The following is a 17,367-nucleotide window of genomic DNA, read 5'->3' as shown; positions in this document are numbered from 1 at the left end:
GACAACCCAGCTGTACAATCAAGTGGCATAGGCCATTTGAATAAAGGCATATATTTCCAAGATGGATTGGCCCAATAGTTAGGTTAAGAACCCAACGGGGGGGGGGCGATTTTGAGTAATTACTATGCAATTTGGGTTTGGCCTCCCCAGAAGCTGTAATAACATGTAACTTTGCCACGGTCACAGAAGAGGAGCTGGCAGGTATTTTTTGTGTCTGGTGTCCTTGCTCAGAACACCCAGGAAAGGTCACTGTGCCTGCGTTTTGGCTTTACCTCACGAAGCAGTTGTCTAGAGAAGTCCTGGTACTCCACGCTGCTGTGGTTGAGTAACTTCTCTGTCAGGCTGCGGTTTAGGATCCTTATTATGACTTCAAATACCCGGGCATCTGAGACAGGCAATGACACAAATTAGCTGAAACCCTGTGGTCAAAAGTCACATGCTTTCCTGTTAATGTTTTCCATAAAGCCTATTCTTTGCGGGGGAAATTTTTTTAAAAAGGGATTGAGGCATGAAAAAAGGGATGGAGGTTCCCCAACTGGGGGAAATCAATGTAAGGAATGTTTTTACCTCTATGCTGGAGTGAAACTATGGACATAAATACACAATTTTATGTCAGGGCAGGGACATCGAGGAAGGAGGCACAGCATCCCACAGTCCACACCAGCAGGAACTGGGACTCAGCCAGTGCGCATTGGGTACTCGGGCCCCTCCAACAACTCTCCCCTGTGGGGCAGGGGCTGCTTTCCTCTGCACTATTCACAACCACAGGGCCAGCTGGGTCCTCATGCTGGGGCCCCAGTCGGCACCGCAACATTAGGGTGACCACCTGGTCTCGATTTGCCCAGGACTTTATGGATTTTGGCCCTAAAGGTCCCACCTCTCAAGAACGCATTCTGTCCCTGGCAAACTGGCAGGGTTGCTCTCCTACGAGGAGACTGCCTTTTTTTGGACATAAGTGAAGCTGGAAAAAAGACCCATGATGGGACGTGGGAATGTATATCCCTTTCGTTATCGAGAATAAAACCAACATGCACAGCCCAGCAGCCACAGGTGTCGGAAGCAGGTGCTGCTACAGCTCTGTGCATTTCTCCAGTGATCTAACAGCCTCTCCCAGCTGTGCCCCACCCCCGGGCCCCCCTGGCTCTCCACCCGAGGAGTCATCATAAACTTTATCACCTGTACACGCCAGAACTTAAGGTCACAGAAATGCCACCAACATTGTGTATTGTATATTTCCAGGTGTGGCCCCTCTGATTCTCCAGTCTGAGTAAAAGGGACCAGCTGCCTGTGTGGCCCATGATTCTAAGACTCCAACATCAGCCTTGTTCCTGCCCATACCACGAGCCTTGCGGACAGTTAGATCCACCAGTGCCCTGGGGATCTGATTCCCTGGGGAGCTCTGGACACAAGCTGCTTCCATAACATCTACCACTTCCCAGCATCTTAGGCTCACAACAAAGTTGAATTAGGTAAAGCCTTTAAAGCAAATTGAGCTTCTTAAAAAAGGCCTCTATGAGCAAAAGGTAATTTTATATTATGGAGAAGGAAAGAAAATCAAGGCTGGGGAGTGCTATAGGCTGGTAATGCCAGAGTATTCTAGAAACTTCTGAATTATCTATCCCAGGTGTGGGAATGAAGGTATTTTTCTGAGGGTGCAGGGTTAGTGGGTTGGGAGCAGAGCTGCAAATTCCTATCACATGTCCCAGTAGGAATGCATTTCTCATGGGGGGTGGGGGGAAGTAACCACCACTCTGGCCTCAGTTTCCTCAAAGGGAAAAGAATTCTCCTCCACTCCATCCTTGGAGTACTTGGAAAATGAAATGAGAAGGTGAGGTGGCGTCTGCTCAGAAATTGGAAGCCTCAGGCAAAGTTAAAGGCTTGCGTTTTGTGCAACTAGGGTCCTGGGGCCCTCTGGGTGCCCGTTCTGGATGCGCTGACGACGTAGCACAGGGTCTGCCCCAGCTCAGTTCATAGAGGGTGTGGGGCCAAGTCATCAGAGGGCTGCCTGTTCCCTCATTCATTCACCACCCACAGCACTGCCATTGGTGCTGATCTCTGTGTGAGACAGGCCCGTAGGGTCTTTAGGCAGCAGTTTCTGGGCTCTGCCGAGGCCCCAAGCCTGACCCCCGGCCTGAGGCTCCTACCTGCTCTTGATCAAGACCTGCACATCGGGGACCACAGACCAGAATGTCCTGGAGCCCCCTTGCCCCGTACCCCCACATTCACACCCCACGGCCACAGAGGCCAGGCTGGGGGAGAACTTCCACCACCTGCTCCTAGTGGCTGAGTGCACGCCACCTGAGACCACTTGGGACCATCTGGGACCAGGTGAGGGGAGGGCGGGTCACGACTCTGCCAGATGGGTCCCACCAGCTGTCTTCCCAACCAGCACTAGAGTTTCGAATTCATGCATGTGCTGTGTTTGTTTAGGGAAGAAAGTCTCCTCCTGGCACAGGTACGGCAGGCATCCGTTAGCCTTTCACATGTGTTCCGTGGGACATGAGGCATGTTTCTGCTTCGTGAAGATGTTAGTGTGGGGCTGAGCTCTGCTGTGGAAGCTACACAGACAGCCCTGTGGGGCTGAGTGTGGCAAAGGTCTTTAAACGTTGCTGTCGTCATCTGCCCTACCATGCCTTCACTTCACTCCATGTGATGGGTCTGTAAGTGTTTCAACCCACAGAAAGATGGGTCCCCCAGAGAGCGAGCCCCGAGCAGGGTGAGATACAGGGAAGCAAGGAGCAGAGAAGGTGCGTGCAGCTGGTGCCACACCTGCCCAGAGGGACAGAGGAAGCCAGGGCTGGATCAATGGCTTTGGGGCTCTGATTATAGGAAGGATGATGTGAAACACTGGGGCCCATAGAACGGGGACAGGAAGACACACTCACAAGGCAATGTGGGTTTCCGACCGGTGACCTTACCGGTTTTGACGGTCAGTGCAGCGGAGACGTTGACCCCGCACCCCTGGTAGCTGGTCCTCACTCTGTACATGACCCCGGCCTCCAGCCCAGCCACCTCCAGGGCCAGGCTCTGGGTCCTGGCACTCCTGAGCAGCTTCTCGCCCCTGTACACCTGGACGTGGAAAGTGCGGTTCTGGATGGAGTGTAAGCTCCAGGACACTTGGAAACTGCTGCTGGTAACATTGAGGGCCACGAAGTCACCAATTGGAGGACAATCTGTAAAAGCACAGAGCGAGGGAGGTGCAGACATGGGAGGGGCTGTGTTATTTTCTGAAGTTGGTCACATGGCTGCATCTTAATTTAGTTCTCGCCTGTTTATTGGTCAAGTTAATCAACACAGGGCCACGCTTGCTTCTTCAGCAATTGTGAACTAAACCCATTCATTCAAAAAAGAGGTATCAACCCTCTCTTTCTCGAAACTTCTGAGTAATTTGGAAGGTAGTTTAGGATTGCATGAAGGTGATGGGGGTATTTGAGATGAAATAAGGAGAAAGCAGAAGGAAATCTGAGGTTGAAATCTCAGCCCCTCTGTCTCTGAGCCAGGTTAGAGGGGCGGCAGATCCAAGTGTGCCATGGTCTACACCATGAATAACACTGCATTGTGTGGCTTTTTTTCTGGTCCAGAATCTGTGGTCATCAAAGTCAGGACACTCTCTGGGGACTGTGGTCAGTTCCTCATACAGGAGATGTCAAGAGCTACGGCCATGGCAGCATGATGTTTCTGTGCTGCCTCTATAAATGCTGCCTCGGCACATGCTCAGAGGCCACGGCCCCTCTGACTCATGACAGGCACTAGATCATCTGCACAACGACGTCCGCCCTTGTCGTTGAAACATGACCCCATCGGGAGGCAGGACTCAGGAAGCAGACTGAGCTTCCTTTATAACCCTTTACACCTTCCTATTGAAATCCATGTTTTACAGAGCCAAACTCTGACGTACCAACCCACAGGTAGTCTAATACTCAAATAGAATGACGGCTCTTTTTGGGGTGAAAAAGTTCTGGCTGTATAGCAGGCATCTGGGTGGTATGAATTACATAAAAAGTAGGTAGCCCTCAAGCCAGGTGCCAGAATTTTTACATCAGAATTTCAGTTCTACATAGAAAAACAAGCAATGAGGTACTTTCAAAAAACAAAAACTCTTGCAAAACCATAGTAATAATAAAGAATTAAAAATCATGTGGTTTCCCAAAGCCCTTTATGCAGGGATTTATAGGATATACGCTTTCTAGTAGCAATAAAAAATTCTGTCTTTCCAGATACATGTGTGTGCTTCTCTTCAGTAAGAAATAAGACAGCAATACAACCCAACTCATTTCTCTTTTTGCCTTGGCTACCAGGAGTCTCAGCATCAAGTCTGGCACCCAGTCACAGTACTGTGACATAGCCCTGTGGTCTCCTCCTTAGCTGCCTTTTGTGAATCACAGTGCCCTGCGGATGTGGCTCCCCCACTGTGGGCCCTTGTGGATCTACCTCAAAGTAGGTGGGTATAATTATGGGAAGCCCAGGCCACCCTCCCTGCCTGGCTCGGATGGGATCAGTGACATCCAGCTGAATTCTTCCTACAACACTTCTAGAATGAGGCAGTGAAGTATACTTTGAAGAAGACACATGGGGTTTTTTTGCTGAATTTCCCAATATTTTTCTGTGTTTGTTGTATGAATAGTCATGGACAGAGCTGCTCATTCTTTATGACACTTTCCTTTGCGGCAAGAAAAACAGAACATGTTTGAGTTGAGGGGTGGCCCACAGCTCAATCCCTGAGTTTCACCCCCAATTACACAGTCACTGGAACCCTGAAGTCAAAGAGTCTCCCCACCACCCGGCCCTCTCACAACCATGTAGTTTTTAGTCTGTTTCCAGGAACACATCTCACTGAAACAGTAAGGAGCACTGCAATTCCTTTCTAAAAATCTGCTAACAGTGCTGACTTCTATTTTGTGCAGCCAAGACACATAACATAACACAAAGTCTTTTTTTATCCACATCATCTTCACATGGGTACAGGACTGTATGACAGTACAACCCCAGTAAATAAGAAAGTGGGGGGCAGAGGGTTGGTCTGGCAGCCTGAGCAGCAGCCCCCAAGCCACATGCAGGGCTACACCAAGTTCTCAGAGACACAGCAACAGCTGATACTTTTTTAGTACTGCTAAGAATATCATGTACCAGATACGATATCCCGCTGAATCCTTACAACAATCCTGAATAACAGGTTCTTCTATGATCCCCATTCTACAGAGGACAAAACAGAGGCCCAGAAAGGTCAAGTCGATGGTAAATGGCAAAGCTGTCTAATAGCGAATGACAAGTTCACTTCTGGTTCTCCTCAGCTTACAGCCCACCACCACTCATAGGCTACAAAATGACCTTTAAACACACCAGATCCTGATCCCTGGAACCTGTGAATGTGACCTTGATTGGAAAAAGCGTCTTTGCAGTTATGATTAAATTAAGGCTGTTGAGATGGCTTACCAAGGTTGACCCTAAATGCAGTCACAGGGGATGATAAGAGAGAGTGGGGTAGGTGTGCACGCACAGAGAAGATGATGTGAGGGCAGAACTGAGAGAACTGAAGGTGTTGGCCTAGAGGATTGGAGCGACCCAGACACAAGCCGAGGAGGGCGGACAGCCCCTGGAAGCTGGCAGAGGCAAGAAGAGGATGTCCCCGAAGCCTCCGGAGGTTATGCAACCCTGCTGCACACCTCGACGTGGGCCACATGATACTGATGTCATACTTGTGGCCTCCAGAGCTCTGACGGAATACATTTCTGTTCTTTAAGCCACCAAGTTTGTGGTACTTTGTCACAGTGGCCACAGGACACTCATACACCTCCGAACTCTTCTTTAGCTAATTTTGAAGGCAGCTGTCCCACAGCTTGATGGCGTAGCTTGTTGGAGAGTTCTTCTTTGTGCTGCTGTAAAATGGGCCAACTTCCAGTATACGGAGGCTAATGCCTCTTCAGTAGGGCAGACCTTGAGACATTTTAAAACTAGAAATACTCCTCCTGCACCTTACACTGCTGTTTTCCAGAGAAAGCCCCTGCAGCCTGGTTTTTAGCTCCTTGTTAGCCAGGACACCAACCTAAGGTTGCCCTTTAGCTTTTCAGAGTCGCTCTTCATGTGTGGCCCTAGAAAATAGCACTCAGCTCATGACTCTGTATGTGACCCAGGGGCAGTGGCAATGTGGATATCTAAAACTCAGGCATGGAAGGCCTTGCTCCCTGGCCGTCCCCATCAACATGAGTCCAGGACTTGACATTCACCAGTGAAGCACGTCAGATGCTCCATGTCTGTGAGTCTGGGCCCTTTTTCCTCCTAGCAGCCCTGACCCATCTCCAGGTGGGCAGGAAAGGATGCTGGGGATGCCACCTTCCCCACCATCTCTTTGTGTCAGACCTCATTCCTCTTTTCCCCCAGGCCTGCCAGCATGACACCTGAGCCTTGCGAAGGTAGTATCGCTGAGGATTCGAGCCAGGATTCTCAGAGCTCGATTGTTGGCAATCTGAGTAGAGAGGAGAGTATCGATCGGCTCAGGTGAACGTGGGTTGCTATTCTTGCCAGCCCTGGATGCCTCTGTGGCTGGCACCTCTGCCCCACCAGCCAACAGTTCAGAAAACGTTTCTTTATGGATCTGAGTTGTTCTTAGGTCCCAGCTGAGAAGGGAGATCCTGCCAGAGGCAGGTGGAATGACCTTGAATACAGTTCTATTCCTTCCTAAAAGCAGAACACGCTCCTGAAACATTAAGTGTGAACCGTAAAATATTTCTTATGGTTTTTGGTTTGTGCAAGAATCCAGATGTCCTGTGTGTCTTTAAGTGGGTGACTAATTTCTTAAGAAAAGAATCTGAAATTTGTGCAGTATTTTCCAAGGCCTCATACCTCTAAGCTATTCCAGTGGATTGCTCATTTATATTAGCTTCTAAATTTAAAACACATGCCGTTTCCCTTAGCAATAAGCAATTGGAATTCACTCTCAATTTTCGGTCTGGGAACACTGGATTTGCCTGTTCTGTCTTATTGGAAGTAAAGTCAGGAACATGCAGCTTCTTTCCCTATCTGTGTTTAGCGGTTGATCGAGCGGCCTTGTACCTTGAAGGAATTTTGCAGTTCGTTATGCTGGGTAGCACATCAGAGTTTGGCTGACAACTTTGCTAACTGTTAACATAGTCTAATACATTTCAGATTACTGACTACAGTAAAAATAACTGTATTCCCACCTTGTATTCTCACTAAAGGGATGGGATTGTCACCCTGGAGGCCACAGACCAGGGAATCTATAGATGCTCTGCAGGGGGCTCTGTGCAAAGCTTCGAGGGTACATCTGTGCATTGAGGGAGGTGTTCAGTTCTAATCAGATGCTCAAGATGATGAGCTGCCATGGTAGAGGAGTGTTTTGTTGCTAGAGCTGGGATGATGGCTGCTTTTTTAAAAAAACAGACAAACAAACAAACAATACTTGGAGACCCTAGGAATGGCCACCACTCAAACTTCCCTTTTCATTCCTTGATCCAACAAATAATTGTTGAATACCTACTATTTGCCAAGTATAAGGGACCCATTTGCCAGTGAACAGGGGACAAGGCCCCTTCCCCTGAGCTTCATTCTGGTAGCAGGTAGAATATTCCAGTGGGAGAGGACTGACCCTGGACCCCTGCATGTCACTGATAGGCTCTGGGAACCAGCCCACTCCTTCCTCGCAGGACAGTGAGAAGAGTCAGTAAATAAGAACCGTAGACTCATTTTCCAGTCAGGTTCTGGAAGAGCAAAGAAAATAGTTGCCCTATCCTCATACTCTCCTCAACTCAATCGTGCCCTGCTGGAGGGAGGAAATGGCATAGCCACGGGGCGTGGTGGCTCCAAAACAGAGACTAGATAACCCTCAGTCTCAGGGATGCCCTCTGGCCAAAATGTTCCTGGGGAAGATGGCCTCAGGATGATGGTGACAGGGAATGATTAACCACCTGCCTTGTGTTGGTCTGTATAGAACCAGCTTTGGGAACTTGTGCAAGAGAGTGACCTTCTTTTGTCTCAATTTCCTCTTCTGAACAATGAGTTTAATAAGAGTAGTTGCCTCCTGGGGTCATTCCAAGAACGAAGTGAGGTGATACCTGTAACGCACCCAGACCAGAGCCCAGAGTTGTTGGGTGCCAAGCCACCCCCAGCCGTGTTATTATAATGAACAAAAGGAGAGTCTTCTCTGTTACAGCCCTGTCCTTTAAGAGGGAAAAGAACATGCAAATTAAATGATTAATTAACTCATACTGACCATGACGATATTCTCTATAACCATACCAGGATGTTGAAGTTCTAGTTTTCACGGAGGAATGTTGGGAGCAACCTGTCCGCCCCATGAAAGAACTGGCTAAGAGTATTCTATCATTGCTGGAGAATACCACTTCTATTCAACCACAGAAATTACATTATGAAGACCAGGTTGCTTCCTGGAAACTTTATGATATAATGGTAAGTGAGGAAAGCAGGACACAAAATTACATGTACAGCAGGATTTAAATAAAGTAAAAACCCGCATTAAATAAAATAAAAACTTGGAAAGGAACAAGGAAAAAGGCAATTGGATGGGGCACCAAGACTAGGGGTGACTTGTTCCTCCACTATTGTTGGACTGTTGTGAAAGTAATAAATCAAATTTCAGAAGGTCAAAAGAGAAGGGCTCAGTGGCATGATGGCCAAATATAACAAGCCAAATATAACAAGTCGTGTCTGCCATCGAGACTGAAATATTTGAGAGGAGGTACCATGTTGGTCCAAGTCCTACCCTACATGATCCAGCAACTGTGAAGTGGAGGAATGGCCTTTCCATTTCTTGCTGGTTGTTGGGAAAACTGTCATCTCTGTGAGTCTGGTCTGGACCCCGTGGCCTCCTTTCCTGCCAGCCCCCGCCTGTGGTTGGCGCCAGTTGTGCCCATGCCTTGGTGGCAGCCTGTGTGCCTACTGTTCCTGCCTGGGAGGCCTCTCATCTGCCCAGCAAATGTACCTGCTCTCCAGGCCCCCGTCCTGACCCCCGTCCCACCACCTGCTCCCGGGGACACTGTCTGCACTGCTGTGTCTTCCTGCTTCCTGCCTAGCCCCATGTCAGTTAAAACTGGGACCAGCTGCTACATATAACAGAAAACCCAAAGAATGGGGCTAAACCCCTTCAGGTGTCTCCCTCGTACAGAGAATGTCATGGTCCCCTCTCCCATCCCACCTCAGGCCCAGGCTCCTCCACTGTCTCTGCTCCTTCTCAAGGTCACCACATGTCCAGGTGGCCATGGGGACTCGGCCATCACTTTCCCATCCTGGCATGTTCTCAGCAGGGCCCTGACCCTTCAGTGGCCTTCCTGAACCCCACAGAACACTTCACTGTATCTCACAGCCAGAGCAGAGTCACAGGGCTGCCCCACTGGTGAGGGAGGGAGGGAAACACACTCTGAGCCCAGCTTAAGCTCTGGAGTAGAGAAAGCTGTGTTTTGTGTGGCCCTTTTCCACACAAAACGCAAGGGGCATCCTGTCGCTGAGAAAGGAGATCATTGATGTGGGGTCTCTGACATGACCCCACTGCTCTATTCCCCACCCAGCTCCTGGCCTGCATATGAGACAAAGATTCCAGTGCAGGCAGCTAATCTGGGAAATCCAGGCAGTCAGGGGGTCCCCGGGGGAGGGAGGATGGCCAGCAAAGGGTGTGCTGCTGAGGAGAGCCAGTGAAGGGGACATAGCACAGGACACCCCCGGGACGCAATCTGAACACTCCAGCCCACGGGACTCGGTTCTGGGACAATTAACAAGGCAAAAAGAGAGGTGGAAGGAAACCTCTACATCAAAAAGCAAAATGACTTGGCCAGGTAGCTCAGAGTGCGGTTGGTTACAGCGAGGAGCGAGGTGACCTTAACACGAAGGTCGAGGGTTTGGATCTCCGTGCAGGCCAGCCACCAAATACGTAGTTACGTAAGTAAATAGTAAAACAACTTTTAAAATGTCATAACTAAAGAAAACATAGGGGAAACACTTCAGGAAATAGGACTGGGCACAGACTTCATGAATACGACCCCAAAAGCACGGGCAACCAAAGGAAAAATAAACAAATGGGATTATATCAAACTAAAAAGCTTCTGCACAGCAAAAGAAACAATTAAAAGAGTTAAAAGACAACCAACAGAGTGGGAGAAAATATTTGCAAAATATACATCTGACAAAGGATTAATATCCAGAATATATAAGGAACTCAAACAACTTTACAAGAAGAAAACAAGCAACCCAATTAAAAAATGGGCAAAAGAGCTAAGTAGGCATTTCTCTAAGGAAGATATCCAAATGGCCAACAGACATATGAAAAGATGCTCAACATCACTCAGCATCCGGGAAATGCAAATCAAAACCACATTGAGATACCATCTAACCCCAGTTAGGATGGCTAAAATCCAAAAGACTATGAACGATAAATGCTGGCGAGGCTGCGGAGAAAAAGGAACTCTCATACATTGTTGGTGGGACTGCAAAATGGTGCAGCCTCTATGGAAAATGGTATGGAGGTTCCTTAAACAATTGCAAATAGATCTACCATACGACCCAGCCATCCCACTGCTGGGAATATACCCAGAGGAATGGAAATCATCAAGTCGAAGGTATACCTGTTCCCCAATGTTCATCGCAGCACTCTTTACAATAGCCAAGAGTTGGAACCAGCCCAAATGCCCATCATCAGATGAGTGGATACGGAAAATGTGGTACATCTACACAATGGAATACTACTCAGCTATAAAAACGAATGAAATACTGCCATTTGCAACAACATGGATGGACCTTGAGAGAATTATATTAAGTGAAACAAGTCAGGCACAGAAAGAGAAATACCACATGTTCTCACTTATTGGAGGGAGCTAAAAATTAATATATAAATTCACACACACACACATACACACACACACACACAAACCGGGGGGGGGGGGAAGAAGATATAACAACAACAATTATTTGAAGTTGATACAACAAGCAAACAGAAAGGACATTGTTGGGGGGGAGGGGGGAGGGAGAAGGGAGGGAGGTTTTGGTGATGGGGAGCATTAATCAGCTACAATGTATATCGACAAAATAAAATTTAAAAAAAAAAAAAAAAAAAAAAAATGTCATAACTAACGGGTGGACCCAATTAAATTCCAGTTCAAACAAGCTGTTAAAAAAGGATGGCAATGATGATGCCATGAGACGTGTGGACAGCCTGGATATTTGATGACGTCAGGGAATCGCTGTTTAGGGTTTGTAAGGGGTGATGGCGGTGTGATGCGTTTGTGCCTTGCTTTGTTTTCTAGTATTTCTCATCTCCTAGAGATACACTCTGACACAGTCACAGTGAGGTGACACATGAAGGGGTTTCCATGTCACGTGGGGTGGGGGATGGACAGGGTTGGGGCCAGGGTTGGAGCGAGATGGCCCGAGAGAGTGGCCGCTCCTGTGCACTGCGCTCTTCCCTCTGAGCTCGTGAATGTTCACAATTTTCCACGGTGGAAAGCTGCAACCTTCTGGCCTTCCCGCGGCCTGCACACTGTGGCCCTGCCTGGGCACTGCCGGTCTTCGTCCTCTCCCATTGCGGCTCCAGCAACACCAGCCCCCTGTCCTGGCCATGCCCAGCTCCACTTCTGAGGCCTTGAACTGGATCCTTGGGTTATTTTTCTGTCGCTACAGAAACGAATGACCACAGACTTCTGTGGCTTAGAGCAACGCACATTTATCCTTTTACAGCTGTGGAGGTCAGAGTCTGGGGTCCAGGTGCAGGCAGGGCTGGTTCCTCCTGCAGTCCCAGGGGGGACATGTTTCCTGCCTCTTCCGGCTCCTAGAGGTGCCCATCACTGGGCTCATCCACCGTCAAAGCCAGCAGCACGCGTCCTGTCTCTTTCCTGCCTCCGCTTCCACCCTCCTGTCTTCTCTCTGACTCCGATCCTCCCGCCTCCCTCTTACGAGGACGCCGGGATCACATAGGGCCCACCTGGATTATCCAGGATGATTCCCATCTCAGGGCCCTTAGCTTCATCCCACCTGCAAAGCCCCTTCTGCATCAGATAACACACTCACAGGTCCTGAGATGAGGACGGGGGTATCTTTGGGGCCATCTTTCAGCCCAGCACACTCCTGCTCCTCCCTTGATTGCTGGTCCCCCAGACAGCTCCAGCTCACCCTTCACTTACCTCCAGCCTCTGCCCTAAGCCCTCCCCATCTGAGGGGCCTGGCCAGCCACTGTGCTGAAGACATGACCCCATCCCTCTCCTACATCTCTCTTCGTGGCCTCATCACCAGCACCTCGTTCACACTTCATGTTTGTCCCCTCTTTGTGGTCTTCCCTCACTGAGATATATGCTCCATGGTGCAGGTGCACTTGGACATGGAAGAACTCAGTTAGATCGGCACCTGGTGCGTCACAGGCACTCCATCAAAAGTGTCACCTGAGTGAGTTAACGAATGCCAGCTGGCCCTCACCTCCTAGAAGGTCACCAGCTCATCTGTAAGCAGAGGTCTCCGTGGGTGCATCCCTGCTCTCAGTGGCCAGGCAGTGCCTGGCTCCTGGCCAGCCAAGTGGCCTCCCCTGTGGCCCAAGCCACATGCAGGCCACTGGAGCAGCTGGGGGACCATCACCCCTGCTAGGGAACACCCGCGGGGGGACAGGAGAGGAGGAGCCAAGGGGGGCTTTCTCTCCTGTAGGCTTGAGGTGGGCTCAGAGCTGCAGGATGAACCAGACTCTCTGGTCAGCACACAATGTGCTCCAGACCACCTGTCTGTAAGCAGCCCCGCCCGAGAGCCCACGCCCCCTCCCCATCCTGCTTTGGTTCTTGGAGCCTCTTACAGTAAAACTTCCACAAAGGATGACCTCCGTTCTTCTCTCCATCTCCTCTCCTCCAGCTGTCTCCTTAATCCATGCCAAACACACTTCCTCCTCTACCACTCTCCCAGGAAGCCTCCACAGACCCCCAGAGCCTCACTGGTCACTTCCTGTACTCCTGTCGCCTGTGCTTGTCCCTGCACAGCTCCTGTGCAGCTCACACTCGGCCCTACTGAGACTGCTTCTCCATCGATCTTCACGCGGCCCTTCCTGCTGCTTTCCCGCCTCTCCTCCATCCTGGCCTCTAACGACTCCTCCGCCCCAGGCCCGGGGCCCCCTCCCTCCCTCTACCACACCTGCAGTTTAAATGCCACCCCCGGGTTTTCACACGAATCCCAGCCCCCGCCTCCGAGCTCCAGCATCCAATGCCCAACTCCATCAACATCCTGCATCTTTACACAGTGTCAACTCCATCTCAGGTTTAACAACTATTGTCAAAAATGATACTAATAACAATCCAAGTCTTCCCCGTCTCCTCCAACAGAACCACCATCTATTCAAGAGTTTGACTAAGATGGCTGGATTCTGCCTTATTTCCCTCTTCTGCTCCTGCAGCTAAGTCCCCAAGGTTCTGTCTCTAAAGTGTTGTTTGAATCCACCCCTCTCCACCACCTGTTACCACCCTAGACTCCTGCACTGTTTATCATCATCACAGTGCTTTCCTAAATTCCAAATTACACAGTTATTTCTTGCTATATGCTCCTTGGTGGCAGAAGCCAATCGCATATACCAGCACCCTGCTCACCCGGGCATGCTTCCCCCACCCCACTCCTCAGTGGAACAGAGCAGGCATCCCTCCTCGGCACTTCCACGGACCCAGCATGTTCTTTTCCTGGTGAGATCACCTGTCCAATGCCAGGGACAGCCTCAGCTTATCCCTGTGGTCCCAGAGTAAACATTCCTCAAGCCCCTTTCACTCTCCAACGTATCTCCATTTAAACAACCAATTATACGGGCAAAGACTATGACCCATTCACATGTGTCATGAATGCAAGAATGGCCTGCCGTGAGATCAAGAATGCTTGAAAGACCTGGGCAACGATCCTATGCCCATGAGCTGGCATTGCCTCCCGGCAAGAGGAGAGAAGTCTCTGTGGACTGTGAGCCTTGTGGTCTTAGAGGTCCCCTAAGGCTATTCTCATGCCACCTGGGAGAGCCAAGCTTTACCTTCACACAAGTGGTTCAGCCTCTGGGGACCCGAGGCCTGCGATGGCTGGTGACAGACACACTGGTAGGAGCCCTCTGTGTTCACACACAGTTCCCTTCCTGAGCAGGTGTTGAGTGTGTCATAGAAACACTCATTCACATCTGTTGGAAAGAAGAGGCGAGAACATTTTTCAGAGTCACAACTGCCCTGGCGTTCTGCTCCACCTCCATGCACGTATCCTTCGTGGATCACCCCTGTGGTCCTGGGGGGTGACCACGTCATAGCCCCATGTGGCCCTGGTCCTCTGCACAGCCACTCATAGCCAGGCAGGGATGTGCCCATCCCCAAGCAGCCCCACCTGCTCCTGGGTGGCTGCTGCAGCCTGAACAGATCACTGAGGGCTCGACTGAACTGGGAAAGAAAACCAGAGCCACCCTGCAGCCCCAAGGCTGGCCAGGCACTCACAGCTGGCCCATTATTCTCCCATCAGACAGAAGCAGCCTCCAGAGCACCACCCTCAGACAGGGCCACTTCACAATCATATCTAAGCACAAACAGGGATAAGCTCACGTGTCACCCGCAAGTTACCAACTCCCTTCTCTTGGCCAAAGGGAGTGAGTATTATTTCCCTACCAAGTGTAGCTTATCTTCATGCAATTTTCCCCTCCCTGTAGATAAGATTTATTGAGATGCCAAATCCAGAATCCCTCCCACTTTCTTAACAGCATTCAATCTAGAACAAAACCCCACTTCTTTAGACCCTCCCCAACTTCCCACTCAAAAGCACATGTTATTACAGTTTCTTTCTAGCACCCTGTGCTGAGACGCCCCACGGTTCCCACGGTATGGATTCTCTCTTGCTGTCTCAAGGGGAAAACCCACCTTGTTCACCTACAGGTATGTTCCTGCAGCCTCCAGCTGGAGGACGTGCTCAGAACAGACAGGCATGCACCTCAGTTACCGACACTGCAACCACCTAACTTGGCTGTCAAGAACACTGTGGGTTTGGAAGGAAGACAAATGCAACCACCAGAGCTGTCATTGGGCCCCAGACCCTGGCATCATCAGATGTGAACCTCAGTGTCACAGAAGAAGCATTGCCAACAGAGCAGCCACCTGCCACAGAGCCTGGCAGCAGCAACCGTGGCTGGCTTGCTGCCTGTTGGGGGAAGAAAGTTTTAAAGGAAGCCAGTCATGTGTTCCCATGAGTCTATGGCTGCTCTCACGCTGCAACAGCACCACGGAAGAGTTGAGACCGAGGCCACGTGGCCCACAAAGCCAAAATTATGCACTACCTGGCCCTTTTCAGAAGTCTGCCAACCCCTGACACAGACAAGAAACAAGCAAAAACAGATTATTTCTCTCAGAAACAAGGCCACCTCTATGTGCGTTACCAAGTACAAACCCAGCTTTGTACAAATTGTGCTGAAAGAGTCATCTCGGGATGAGGAAGTCTGGCAAGGGTGGGAAAGAGGTGGCAGGGAAATTCAGGGACTCAAGGAAGGGAAGAAACAAGGTGTTCCTGTGTTGCCCTGGGATTTGCCCTCCAGTGCCAACCCTGCAAGAAGGGAGGCAGGCACGAGGGCAGAGGAGGAATGGAGAGGAGGAGAGCAGAGAGGGGCGTTGGAGCAACACGAGTTCTGAGTCTGTCCTTGGGAGCTTGGAGATCAAACTTGGTTTGGTTCAGAAGGAGCTCGTGTTGCAGCAGATCATGCCATGCCTGAGGGATCCACACACCTGAACAGGTCGCCCCTCCGTCCTTGACATAGTAAACCTCCTTTAGAGCGTGAGGGACTGGCTCTAGCCCAAGAATCCACCTAGCACCTAGGCTGTTCAGGCCTCCTATGTAGCCTCCCCCAAAGGGAGGACAGAGGGGAACACAACCTTGCACCTTGACGCTGACCACTTCATAGACACGCTTCGTGATGTCAGCCAGCACAGCAGAGACGTTGGCCACTGGCAGCAGCTGTGGCAGGCCCAGCAACAGCTGCGACACCGTGGTGGAGGTGTCCCCCCTGGTCGAGTGCAGGTGGTGGATAGCCGAGTCCAGCGGCTGCAAGGCACTGGTGACCTGTGAAACCAGAATCAGCATCGCACTGTGGGAGGGCATCCCATCAGACAGACGAGACTGAGGTCCGGAGAAGCTCGAGTCAATTGTACACACACACATGCACACACACACACCATGCTGCTCTAAAGAAAAGAACCTCTACACTATTTTTACAGGTTGAGCACACCAAATAGAAAAATCCAAGATTCAAAACGCTCCAAAATCCAAAACTTTTTGAGAGCCAACATGATGCTCAAAGGAAACTCACTGGGGCATTTCAGAGTTTGGATTTTCAGATTAAGGATGCTCAACTGGTATGTATTCTGCAAATATTCTAAATAAAAAAAAAAAAAAAAAAACCCAAACCCAAAACACTTCTGGTCCCAAGCATTTTGAATAAGGGGTACTCAACTATAGATCTGTGAGCATCCCAATGAAAGCTCTGCAAGCCAGAATTATAAATAATTTTGCAACACTGGTTGCCATGGGTTGAATTGTGCCCACAAAATTCATATGTTGAAATCCTAACCTTTAGTACCTCAAAATGTGACCTTATTGGTGATAGGGTCGTTACAGAGGCAGTCAAGTTAAGATAGGGTCATTAGGGTGGACGTGATCCAACATGACTGGTGTCCTTATAAAAAGGGGAAGTTTGGACACAGACACGGACATGCGCAGAGGGAAGATGCCATCTGCAAGTCACGGAGAGAGGCCTGGAGCACTCCCTGCTCTTAGTAAGAACCAACCCTGCTGACACCTTGGAACTGCAACAGAATAAATTTCTTTTGTTTAAGTCCCCCAGTTGGTGGTGCTTTGTTATGGCAGCCACAAGAAACTCCTAGAGCAGTCACCCCCAGGACCCCTCTTTTTTTCCACCCTTGCCAAAACCAAGGGTCTCTTGGAGCTGATGACAGAGAGAACTAGAGGTCAAAAGCCATGGTCTTATCTTGTACACATCTGGGGCTTTTTTTTTTTTTTTTTTTTTAAGCTTAATGATCCCTTTCTCATTTCCTATAAATTCTTTTTATTTCAGCCTAGTAGCTTGAAATTTCAACCTTTGTGAAGCCAGGCAAATCTGCAACTGCCCAACCAGGCCTGTGTCAACAGAACAGATGTTGCCAGCAAACCCCAAGTCTCCATTGGGAACCAAAAGGAGGCTTGGAGAGAGTGAAGTCCTTCTTGGCAAATGTGAAACCCCTTCCCAGGAGGAGGTGCAGTTAGTAATTTAGAGGCAGAATAGAGAACGAGCCCTGGCCTCATGGAACGCCTCATTCAGAGCAGAAACAAGCATGGAGCCCGCGCAGGGCAGGCGGCTCCCCAGGGGAGGCAATGTTAGCCCTG

General features: G+C 49.8%; 1 protein-coding gene across 1 annotated transcript in view; it reads right to left on the bottom strand.

The window, feature by feature from the left end:
* UMODL1 (uromodulin like 1) overlaps positions 1 to 17,367 on the bottom strand; it is a 135,879-nt gene that overhangs the window by 105,001 nt on the left and 13,511 nt on the right. The window contains exons 5-8 of the mRNA XM_063083695.1: positions 15,861 to 16,047; positions 13,997 to 14,137; positions 2,919 to 3,173; positions 273 to 385 (exon numbers count right to left, since the gene is read on the bottom strand). Of these exons, the coding sequence (XP_062939765.1) occupies positions 273 to 385; positions 2,919 to 3,173; positions 13,997 to 14,137; positions 15,861 to 16,047 (696 nt within the window). The remainder of the gene's footprint in view (positions 1 to 272; positions 386 to 2,918; positions 3,174 to 13,996; positions 14,138 to 15,860; positions 16,048 to 17,367) is intronic.

This window comes from Cynocephalus volans, chromosome 1 (genome assembly GCF_027409185.1).
Source record: "Cynocephalus volans isolate mCynVol1 chromosome 1, mCynVol1.pri, whole genome shotgun sequence".
NCBI classification, from domain to species: Eukaryota; Metazoa; Chordata; class Mammalia; order Dermoptera; family Cynocephalidae; genus Cynocephalus; species Cynocephalus volans.
Note: the sequence above shows the minus strand (reverse complement) of the source record. Positions and strands in the feature narration are given on the sequence as shown.